An 11,594-nucleotide genomic window follows, 5' to 3' on the forward strand; every position below is an offset into this window, starting at 1 on the left:
GGTTCCATTTGTTGACTACAGGGAGGAAGTAGTCTGTGGTCTAGACTTATCACTAACAACGTGTTTCAACCCTCAGTTTGTCTCATGTACTGGAAAAATGAGCATAATCTAATGCAAAATCTAAATGTAACACTTGTGTAAAATCTTTTCTCATCCAGAATAAAGAAGTTCTGAGTTGTTCAGTTCAAGTGTTCAATGGAGGTTCTCTTGCTGAACACCAGTCCTGAGCCATTTCTATCACCCCGTTTGTAAGTGAGGGGTTTGTCATTGCATCAAGACTGCAGAAGCAACTCACAAAAGGAAGGTCGTGGACGCTACCAGTACATCAGCAATTAGCATTTGTGAAATTTGTGAAAGGGTCTGTGTCGTGTGAAGAACTTCTAAGGCTCTGCAAATTGAACTTACTAAAATCACAGCTCCAAACAATAGTGTCTGTGAGGACACTGGTTTACTTTAGAAAACAGAAGTGAAAGGAGATTCCTGCAAAAAGTAAATAGAAAGTAAGGAGAGGCATAGAGTGCTGAAAAGCAGGAGACAAACCCCAATTAAATAAAGGTAGGCCTAAGAAGGAGAGAGCAGGGAAAGTGATTATAATCGTATTCCTTAAGCACTTTATTATAAAAGTGCCCAAGGAGTAAGTGAAGGTGCAGTCTTATTCCGACTGGGCAAGGTACAACAATGGTCACTGACATCATGAGGTTAAAGATGTTGAGGTCGTTCAACAGTTGAGAAGCAATCCCCTGTGAAATCCTATCCTCTGTGTATCTTTATCTACCTTTATTGTTACGACTTACACCCACCAGGGCAGGAATAAACAAGCGAGTTTCGACCTGAGACGACTTCCGTGACGTGCTTAAAGGGAAGGAGAGCTCTGCAGAATGGCAAGTCAGCCAAAGCGACGACAAAAAATAATCCCAACCTTTAGCGAAAACATACAGAGCGCACACGGCACCAAGAGGGCTGCCGGAGGACGGCGGCGGGGCCAGCCCGAAGACCGGCTGCAGACGAGGACGGGACGGGCGGCCGATGGCGCTTCCGGTTTTCCTCACAGTCTTTGCATTCGCTGCCCCTCAGCACCTTCCTTCCGCATCCGAGCGAGCAAGCCAGCGACCAACCCATCGAACGACACAGCCGCGCACCCCGGCCCACGGCCCGCCCCGCCCCGCTGCGCGCATGTCCGGGAAGGGCGGGGCTTGCCGCAGGGGCCGGCCTCGCGCGCTCGGAACCTGCGCTGGCGGCTGCCGGTAGCCGCCCGGACTGCAATCGGGGCTGGAGCGCGCCGGTGACATATATAGGGGTCGGTTTCGTTCCGGTGTAGGTGGCTTCTACCGCTGGATGGGAAGGGGAGCGGGGAACGTGGACTGAGACGGGCCGCCTTGGACAGCGGCGCGGACAGCAGGCAGGGGTGGGTTCTTGAGTCTTCCTCAGCTGTACTCTCGGCACTCCCCGCGGGGCAGGCGGACTCCTTCCCAGCTTGTCGCAACCGGTGATGTCGCTCCCTGGCTGTCAGGGGAGACGCAGGTGCAAGCAGCGTTGCAGGGAGTTGATTCTACGGGTGGCGGTTAGTGGCGGGGCCCGACCGGGGAGCTGGGGAGGAGAGAAGCGGGAGGACTTGGGCTGCCCTGCCCTGCTGTGATTGGTTGGTGGCCGTAAGCTGGCCAGATAATTGGGCGGAGGCCTTGTCAGTCACTCCCCTCATTCTCTGCCCCCGGCGTCTGGCAACAGGCGCTGCCTGGGGCGGTGGGGGTGGCCAGGCCGCCGGCCCCGTGCTTCGCCCGGAGTAGCCCGGGGCTCGTCGCCTGCGGGCGCGCTGCGGCCAGTGTTAGGGATGGGCCGCAGAGCGTAAACCCGTCGCGGGTCTTAGATACGTAGGCCCTACTGCCGGCCCTGGGGGGCTAGTGGGCGGCCCCAGACCCTGGTTTCTAGATCGCCTTGGGAGTCATGCGGCCTCTTTCTTAATTATCTTAGGATTCTTCCTTTGTATTTCCTTCCCCTCGAACCCCAGGCTCGAGGGGGAACCCCCCCGTTCTGGGTGTGGATATTTTTTTTTCTTTGTGTCACCCTCCCCCCTCTCCCCCCCCTAAGTTCGGTGAGATCATCTCGCCTGGAGGCTGCAATGTGACAGAAATGCTAACTAGCCCTGTCGCTCGGGGAAGCTTCCTCATCTAAACTCCGTAGTCGTCTTGCTTGCAATCAGGTGGTAGCCTTTCAGAAAATTAGTACCTAATGGAATTGGGGGTAGTAATTCATGGAAAAGGGCCAATTCCTAAAAGGGTAAGCTGTGTATTGCTTAGCTAAAAATAGTGTAAGTCTTGCAAGAAGGGACCCACGTAGCTGCGTTCAGAACTAAAGGAGTTAATACTAGATTAAAAATTCTAGAAAATGTAGATAAACTGTTGGCATCTGGTCCCTGTTTCTTTGCAAAGAAGAGTAATCCTGACTCATAACTGCATTTCAGTTTCAGTTTTTACATCTTGATAGTTAATACTCTTCAACTTTTCAATCCTGTGAAACATTTTATGTGCCAAAGTATTACAATTTGGTGCAGTTAATGCCCTTCAGCTTTAACTACTCTGAAACATTTTAAGTGCCAAAGTACTTAGTCTTGATGGCATTGGATAAATATGGGTAGTAGTTGACATCCATGCAGTTATGTTAAACAGATGGGGCAACTGAGCACTTCACACTTCTTACTGTTTCTAAGTGAGTCATTTAAAGAGTGTGACTAATCATCCTACTATACAGTTGTCAACAAAACTAATTTTTTTTTTTTCTACCACCCACAAAGTCTGAGGATGAGATTTCCAGATTTCTTGTGGATGAGAAAAGAATACCTCTCTTTTCAGCAACAGTTTAATTTTAGAGGGATTACATGTGATGGACTTTTCTTTTTGGGGATTTGTATGTAATTTTTTTGTCTCTAACAATGTAGTGATACACCCAAAAAGTCAGTTAGGTTACTATGGTCATAGCTGGGCAAACAGTAACAATCAGTAGTTTTAAGGCTTCAAGTGGCAACTTTGCGTGTAACTAAATGAGTGTTATCTGTCCTCTTTCCCCTCCTTACTTTACCTGTGTCAAGTTTAAGTGGTCTAGTACACAGATGTTTCTGTTTCAATGCAGTGTAGGTTGGGAATTCTCGTGGTAATAATCAAGTGATAAGTGTCTTCAGTGTAATAATAGTTCTAACTGTCTGTTGGGTGGGAGGGCCAGGGAGTGGGAATTGCATTTGTTTTGAGGTAACCAGGGTTTTTCTGGCCAAAGAGCTGTCTGAGATATTTGTGGAGAAAAGTGGTGTGAGAAGTGACCTGATTTGAACATAATGGAAGTCAGGAGTTATCTGCAGCTGGTGAAGCAGAGGTAAAAGGGAGACAGTACATTTAACCTCCCCCCAAATATTGTAAGAATAGAAAATGTCTTGAAGAGGAAATACACAGATTTGATTTCCCTTATGTTAATCAAAGATTTGATGGGACCCGGGAGGCAGATGAGTTAAAGGACTGAGAAGAAGTGGTTAGAAGTGCAATTATCTACAAGGCGGGAGGAGAAGTAGGATGTGGGGTAGAAAATGAGGAGACCAAGGATGCATCAGAGTGGATCTCACAAAGAACATAAGCAAGGTATATTAAGTGTATGCCAGCTTCTGCTGTTGGCAAATACATTTTTGAATTCTTTGTATCTGTTAGCAGTTTTGCTCTTCATTGAATGTATGTCTAACAGTTGTTTGGTTTGGTCTGTTTGTTGTCTCATCACCTTTCCTGTGAAGACTAATTACTCATCAGGAGTGTGCTGAGAATGCTGTTCTGTGTTTTCCCACAAATTCATACTTGAAGTGAGTTGGATATGTTTGTGAACTGACAAAAAGGAGGAGGAAAAAAAGGCAGTATTTACCCAGGAATTGCTTCTCCACATAATGGTGTCTTACGGTTGCATTTTTTTGACCTAGTGACCTCCTTTTCAGAGACATGATCTCTTTTGTCAGATGTCTACCTCAACAGGTATTACAGATGGTTTATGTTAACAGGAAAGGATTACACTTTCTCTTCTTCCACATGTAATGTTGAAGAACAGATTTTCTTCAGAAAATGTAGAAGTTGGAGAGTGGTGTGAGAGCAATTGGCCCAGGATTGAATCCTAACCAGAGAGAGGTGGTAATAACACAGAAATCACAGAGGACAATGCCTCTTTTTGTCACTGGAAGGTTATTCATGCCTTCTAATAGCATGGTCCTACTGGTCAGTAGTTGGAAAGCGATAAGGAACTCTAGATGAAGTATAGCCTTTGCTCTTTTATTTAAGTGTTCTGAAGATGGATATCCCTTTGCTACCTGGTCGTTGGATTAGAGAACACAAGGAATGTATATAAGTAATCTAAGAACATCAGAAGAGTCATTTCCACTGGGGAAAAAAATAATCTGTAGGTTTGTGCTGACAGGAGGAATACTGATGGAAATACTAATGTGGTTTTAACTGCTCATCAGTAAATGTATAAGTGGAAGGTAGTCTTCTCTGAAGTAGTACTTGTGGTTGACAGAAGTCCACACTGGGTAACTACAGTCCAATAATTAGAACAATGTTTTCAATTACATTTTCACTTCTAAAATACTTAGTGCTGCTGTTGCTTTTTACTTGAGAGAAGGGAAATTAATTGTATACTGAGTGCTCTTAGTTAGCTTAAAAAAAAAAGCTTGTCATATTTTTTTTTTTTAGTTTGAATTTGCTGTTACCAACTGGTATGTCCTTTCAATGAGTGAAGGGAACTTTTCTGCAAGCTACAAGCAAAATACTTGCATGATAAACTACACTTGGCAGATAGCATGGCGTTTGGTTCAGCTTAATCATCTTCAGTTATTAGTAAATTAAGTAAAAGTGCTGGGAACTTTTTGCTGTAGATTAGGTAAATTCTTACTGTAATTACTATGCAATCTAACCTCCTGTATTTTTTTCAAGACGGCCTGGCATTATCATTATGGATCGCTCTCGGCGCCGTGCAGGTAATGGCAACGAGCAGGCATCTTCCCGGGAGCAGAGCCATGGTGAAGATGAGAGACAACGACAGCTGGAGCGCCTCAGCAGGGAGGAGGCCTATTACCAGTTCATTAACGATCTCAATGAAGACGACTACAGGCTAATGAGAGATCGAAACCTGCTTGGCACTCCTGGTAAGATGCAGATATCTTCAGTAGGAATGATGTGATCTAAAGCACCCCTACTGCTGTCCCGCATTGCATGTGGTTGTATGACTCAAGTGGTCTGACTCCTGTGGCTTTGTGCAAAGGAAATATCCCTCCATTTTCATTCAAAATTAACAATATGCAGTAAAAATTAGTACCTTTAAATAGCTACTAAAACTGGAATAAAAATACAAGTTTTCAAATGGAACATCTCTTTAAACAAGCAATATCTAAACCCAAATAATTAACTTCCGGTACACCAAGATATGTCTGTAGGTATGTGGCAATTTTGGGGGGCATCTGAGTTGTTACTTGGAAGTTGGTGTGCTCTTGACATACATGCTTCTTTGCTTCACCCCAGCACCTACATATTATCTATGTACCTGTGCTACAGCCTCACATTAGTGCTCTTTTATTTGGGGTTTCATCAATTATGCCTTATTTCTGAAGATTTAATTTCAAGGTAGAACATACTGTTATTTCTGCATTGCTGTGTTGAGCCAATAATGTCTTTTCTAATGGAATTATCAAAATGTATGTTCTTTTAGGAGAAATAACAGCAGAAGAGTTGCAGCAACGCTTGGAGGGGGCTAAGGAACGTCTGGCATCGCAGGCTGATATGGATAACAGGGAAGGTGAAAGCAGAACCGTTGGAGGTAAACATTCTTCATTCATATACACACCAATACACATTGTATGTGATGCATAAATGTTGTTCTGCATGAAATTCTGATAGACTTCAGTACCACCCACTTTAAGTCTTGTGTTTTTCATTGTGCCTCTGCAGGTGGTTTTAAAATTCAGAGAAATTTCCTAATGATACAAAAATAAATTTGAGATGCTTCATGAAAACTGATTTATGTTAACAACAAAATGCTTTCTCTTCTTTTCCTGCTCTCCCTTTGTTAGTAAACTTCATACTGCAAAAATAATTGCCATTCTTCTAGTTGTTGAAGGGTTTATCATGTTTTAGAGAAGTTGGAACAGAGTAGTAGTTAATTGGGAAATAGTTAATCTTTCCACTATGTTGGTGTGTTTTGTCATTTCATTTCCACTTCTGTAAATGGAGTGGGGCTTGTGTTCTATTTGTCTTCACTTGCTCACCCATATTGTCTTAACCATTTGGTCAATTCTGGTCAGATTTAGGAGAAGAATAAGAAACTTAAGAATTCTGGCATCTTTATTCCTACAGGTTTCATGAAAGTATTGAGATGGGATAAGGGAGAGTTTCATCTGCTCCCTTCAAGGGAAAGCTTTCACTGTGGTCATGACCACTGGCTGACTTTATACATATAGGTAGCACTAGCAAGAACAATTGTATCTGTTCATGAGCTTATAGTTGGAGGATATTTGGGAACACAGCTGTGATACTGTAGTAGGAAAAGAGTGTATTTACACAAAAGGAACAAATCTTTCAAAACCTTGTATTGTTTTCTATACAGTTTCTAAACATTTCCTTAATGTTTTCCAGAAGAAGAGGAAAAATGTATCATACTTCTCTTTGCTTTATGATAATTAATTGACTAGTATGATCTCAAATTGATAGCTTAAGTGTGGGACAGATCCTGGACAACTACACCTAAATTTGGAATAACTGAATCCAAACACATTCTCAGAGGAGGCCATGTGTGCATGTTAATTTTTCTGTGTACCTACTGCCAAGACAAAAATTCTAACTTGAAATGAAGAGTTATTCTGATGTTTTTGCATACAGCATAGTTTCAGCAAAATGAGGTTAGCATCGCAAGGTAGCTGTCCTACTGTTGTATTGTTTCTGAGGTCAGGGCCCAGCAAGCATAGAGAATTTGGAATGCACTGTAATGTTCTGAGTGTGCAATTCTTTGTTTAACTCAGATTCTGATGTTCTTGGAGAAAACTCAAACGGTGACTCTTTGCTCGAATGGCTGAACACATTTCGTCGCACTGGAAATGCCACTCGCAGTGGACAGAGTGGAAACCAAACCTGGAGAGCTGTGAGTCGAACAAATCCAAACAGTGGGGAGTTTCGATTTAGTCTTGAAATCAACATAAACCATGAGCATAACAGTTTGGAAACTACTGGTGAGGACTATGTAGGTATAGATAGTAGCAGAACATATTCAGAAAGAAGACATCAAAGAGCTGCCAGTCCAGTAACCATAAGAACAAGGAGCAGGACTGCGAGAGAGGCAAATAGGGCGACTTCAAGCACTGCAAGAACCAGGTCTCTAAGGAGTTCCATGGCACAAAGCTCTGAAATAGCCTCTCATCCAATCTCAGGGAGGCTCAGGAGTAGAACAAGGTATTTGACAGGCCATTCCCAGATTAATGCTGCACATAATAATTCTGCAGCTGCTGGTGAGCAAAGAGTAATGCCAGAAAGAGGTGATTCTACAGGAGGCAGAAGAGGTAGAGCTAGAACTAATGATCAGATGAGTACAAACCAAAGACTAGAAATTCTGCGGCTGAGATCTACTTTAAGTAGTCGAAGTCGCTCTCCCCTGCAAAGGCAAGGTGATGCTGCTGATTCTGAGGAACGTGGACAGAGGCGGGATAGAAACACACCGCAAGTCACCAGAAGTAGAAGGCAAACAGCTCAGCATTCTCCACAGCCTATTGAAGAGCAAGCAAGAGGTGACACCCAGACCCCTCAACCTTCCAATGTAGCTCCATCCTTGGGAATAACGTTGGAAGAGGAAGAATCTAGTAGGCCAGTAGCTGCTGTTAGAAGGCATCCAACAATTACATTAGATCTTCAGGTGAGAAGAATTCGTCCTGGAGAAAACAGAGATCGGGACAGTATTGCCAGTAGAACTCGTTCCAGAGTAGGAATGGCAGAGAACACAGTTACCTTTGAAAGTGACAGTGGAGGATTTCGACGTACGATATCCCGGTCGGAACGTGCAGGCATTCGAACCTACGTTAGCACTATAAGGATACCTCTTCGTCGGATTTCAGAAACTGGGCTTGGTGAACCTTCCTCAGTGGCTTTTCGATCAATCCTTAGACAAATTATGACAGGCTTTGGGGAGCTGAGTTCGTTAATGGAAACTGAATCTAACTCGGAAGCGCAGAGGGGTGGTCATCACTTACCGGATGTGCAGTCAGAGCAGAATAACTCAAGTTCGGCAAACAGCAGAGGTCGAAGCGAGGTTTCATCTAGAAATGGACATGGAGTAGAAGGTAGTAGGGCTGCAAATGGACGGGGTGATGGTAGTCGACGTTATGGTCGCAGTAACGAACACCACCAAGACAACAGGCAGTCTCAAGATGCTAACAACCTAGTGGAAAATGGAACGCTGCCCATACTTCGACTTGCCCACTTCTTCTTGCTGAATGAGGATGATGATGATGATCGCTTAAGAGGTTTAACCAAAGAGCAGATTGACAATCTTTCTACCCGGAACTATGGGGATATTCACACTGAAAATGAAATAAGTAAAACCTGTAGTGTTTGCATTAATGAGTATGTGGCAGGGAATAAGCTAAGGCAGTTACCCTGCATGCATGAGTTCCACATTCATTGTATTGATCGCTGGCTTTCTGAAAACTCTACTTGCCCAATTTGCCGGCAGCCTGTGTTGGGGTCTAATGCCACGGACAACGGCTAGAATTGCTTGTACTGTTCTGTACTCAAGGATTTGCTTCTGCTCTATTTATGATGAGCCAGACAGAATTAAGTAACTTACACAGGGGTCCATTTGTGTGGGGAGTTTTGTTAAATTTCTTTTAAAATAATAGGAGACTTGTCTAAATCTAGCAATGTAAATACTATTTTTCTCCAGGTGCAGATCTAGGAGTACACATAGAACCAAATGATATCGGTAAAGTTTATATTTTTTTAGGCAATTTTGTTATGCTAAGCACTTTTGTAAATACAGAAATGCAATAGTTAATCAGTCCTGCTTAATGTATGGTTTTTGTTTTGGGTTTTTTTTTAACAGTGTAATGGACTCACTTTATTTAGATTACAAATTATTTCACACAGACCCAGCACTGTGTTGAAAAATTAGTGTCTAAATAGCCATTCATTAGATGTTTTTTTTTTTGTTCTAAGAACAATTTCTTTTATGGAGTTTCTTGCTGGACACATTTGCTAAAGATACTTTAAGTTACTTGAAGTGCTCCTTTTAATAGACTGTGCTTTCTGTTTTGTTAACATTGAAATATCCTTTCAAAGAACTTGCCAGTTTGGTTCTATTAAAAAAAAAAAAAAAGGTAATACTTTGCATGTGGTTTTACACAATCCTTAATGCTGATGAGTTCATATTCAAAAGCAGATGGGTTAGTGACATTATAAAATGTACATAATTAAATGCTGTCTCTGACAATCTCTCTTTTCAATGCAGACAGCCATCAAATCAATCATAATTCCAAGAGGGTGTGTCTTACTGAATGTCATATTTGCTCAAAGTCTAAATGAGCACTAGAAAAGCCTTTTCTACTCTTCCAGGTTACTCAGTTGATATTCATAGGTTTTTAACTGCCTTAGTTGAAAGAGGGGAAGTACTTCCTTGACCATTATATTGTCTACAATATGCATGATTTATGCATCCTACTCACTAAAAAAACAAAAACCAAAAGAAATTCCCCAAAGTCTTGGAAGTGTTTTTGTACAGAAGTTTAAGGTACGCATACAATAGTCCTCTTAAAACATGTCTGAGAACCAAATGGCAAAAGACACTAAAAAGGACAAAATAAGCTTCCCTTAAAATCCCCAGGTTACTGTGTAATTAGATATTAAACTTTATACCAATAACTTATAAAGAAATAAAGTTGCAAAGTAAATAATTGAGGCTTTGTGTGAATTACTGCTGAGCCGTACCCTCTAAACGAGTAAGAGGATTTATCATTTTGGTTTATATTCAGTTTTCAGCTTCCCTGGTATTCCACAGCTCCATATTTGAATTTCAACTGTGTGCTAGCTGATGTGGTAGATGAAAATGCAAGGCAAAGCTCTCCTGGGGTTTCTAGAAGTAAGCTGAGGGTTACAAAGCTCATCTAAGCAACATGCATCTCAGTCCTTGGAGAGGCAGAATTGTGCAGTACTCCTATGTGTGTATATTATGAACAATAGAAAGAATTCTTAAACTGAAGAAGTCCTACTGACTTTCTCTGCCTACAGATGGCTGTGACAAATGCACTTACGTGCCAGGTGCTTCAGGTAAAAACATCTGCTCATGACATTCTTGAAGGGAAACTCAAATCTTGTTTTAAGCTATTGCGTATCTACTTGAGCTTTGCAGGTGAAAAACTTGTGTCAAAAGTTTCACAGGAGTGCTCCTTTTTACTCCTAAAAGTAGTTCTATGAAATTCTCTTCTGAAATTTAGATGACTTTAAAGATATTATTAAGATCTCTTCTGATGTGATTTGGACTGCTGATTATTGCAAAGACTGACAGCTTTCTTGAGTGCCTCTTTAGCCATATTAAAAAGTGAGGAAATTTCAAGATGACTATCAGAGCTAGCTTATTTTTTTTCCTCTTAGCTCCTGATCTTGAACCATATCTAAACACATGGGTGCCTTCTGCTAGTGCCTCATCTCCTTATGGTTCCTTAATTTTTGAAAGCTGCCTGACTCAAGTGCCACACTTGCAGAAATATGCCTGTGGCTCACCATTGCCTTGCTGATTGTTTTTTTTCAAGGTCAATTTTAACATGAATCCTTACTTTAGGGGATATTTTTCCTTTGTATTACTTTTTTTTTAAACTAGTTGGAATCCTGCTCAACTCCTGCACTGGAGGTAAAGGGTGATTCACTGTGCCTTCTTTAATTCAAGTGAGATGTTGCTGTGTAACAGAGCACAGTTCCATAAATGGTTCAAAACAAGACCCTATGTGACAGGACACGTGTAACTGAGCTGCTGTGGAGGAATATCCAAAAGTACAGTGAGAGCTTTCTGTAGGAATCATGGGCTGTTGGGCAGGAAGTGAAGTCTCCCCTGCTGTTTCTGTCCTGCTGCATGTGACCTGTCAAGGGTTGATCCTCCACTGGAGGAGCAGGTTATTTGTTCCTCAACCTACTTAACAAGTTGTGTTAACAGGACCCAGTCTGTCTCAGTGGTCAGGTTTGGTACTGGCTTCTGTTACCTGTGTTTCTGTGGTGTTCCTTCAGTTCTACTCACATGCCCCAAATACTCTTCTACATTGGCAGCGGCTTCGGGCTTTCATGATTTAACAGCCCTCTCTGTGTTTTGGAACTTGCATTTATTCTCCTTGCATTTCCTACTGCTTCTCAAACCCCATCTTGTGTGCAACCCTGTCTTTGCAGCTGCCCATGGTAGAGTTACACCATTTGTTTGGGGGTTGTTTTAGTACTTTTTAAAATATTTGTTTTTAAGTATCTTAGGTCATCTGTGCAATTCCTGTCTGTCACTGAATGTGGTTAGTTCTTACTTGCTGTAGAAATAAAAATGTATACTGCAAAGTGTGTGTTACCAAG

The 11,594-nt window shown here is 42.3% G+C and overlaps 1 protein-coding gene across 2 annotated transcripts; it reads left to right on the forward strand.

The window, feature by feature from the left end:
- The first annotated feature begins 1,385 nt into the window (after window positions 1-1,385).
- Window positions 1,386-9,080, forward strand: RNF6 (ring finger protein 6). Of its 2 annotated transcripts, none has more exons than XM_054164710.1 (4): window positions 1,386-1,405; window positions 4,950-5,161; window positions 5,722-5,829; window positions 7,028-9,080. In XM_054164710.1, the coding sequence occupies exons 2-4, from the start codon at window positions 4,969-4,971 to the stop codon at window positions 8,761-8,763; spliced, it is 2,037 nt and encodes a 678-aa protein (XP_054020685.1). In that variant the 5' UTR covers window positions 1,386-1,405; window positions 4,950-4,968; the 3' UTR covers window positions 8,764-9,080. The 2 variants fall into 2 exon arrangements, with proteins under 2 accessions (XP_054020685.1, XP_054020684.1); XM_054164709.1 differs by lacking the exon at window positions 1,386-1,405 and adding an exon at window positions 3,521-3,620.
- Window positions 9,081-11,594: the final 2,514 nt, after the last annotated feature.

Source organism: Dryobates pubescens, chromosome 10, assembly GCF_014839835.1.
Source record: "Dryobates pubescens isolate bDryPub1 chromosome 10, bDryPub1.pri, whole genome shotgun sequence".
NCBI lineage: Eukaryota > Metazoa > Chordata > Aves > Piciformes > Picidae > Dryobates > Dryobates pubescens.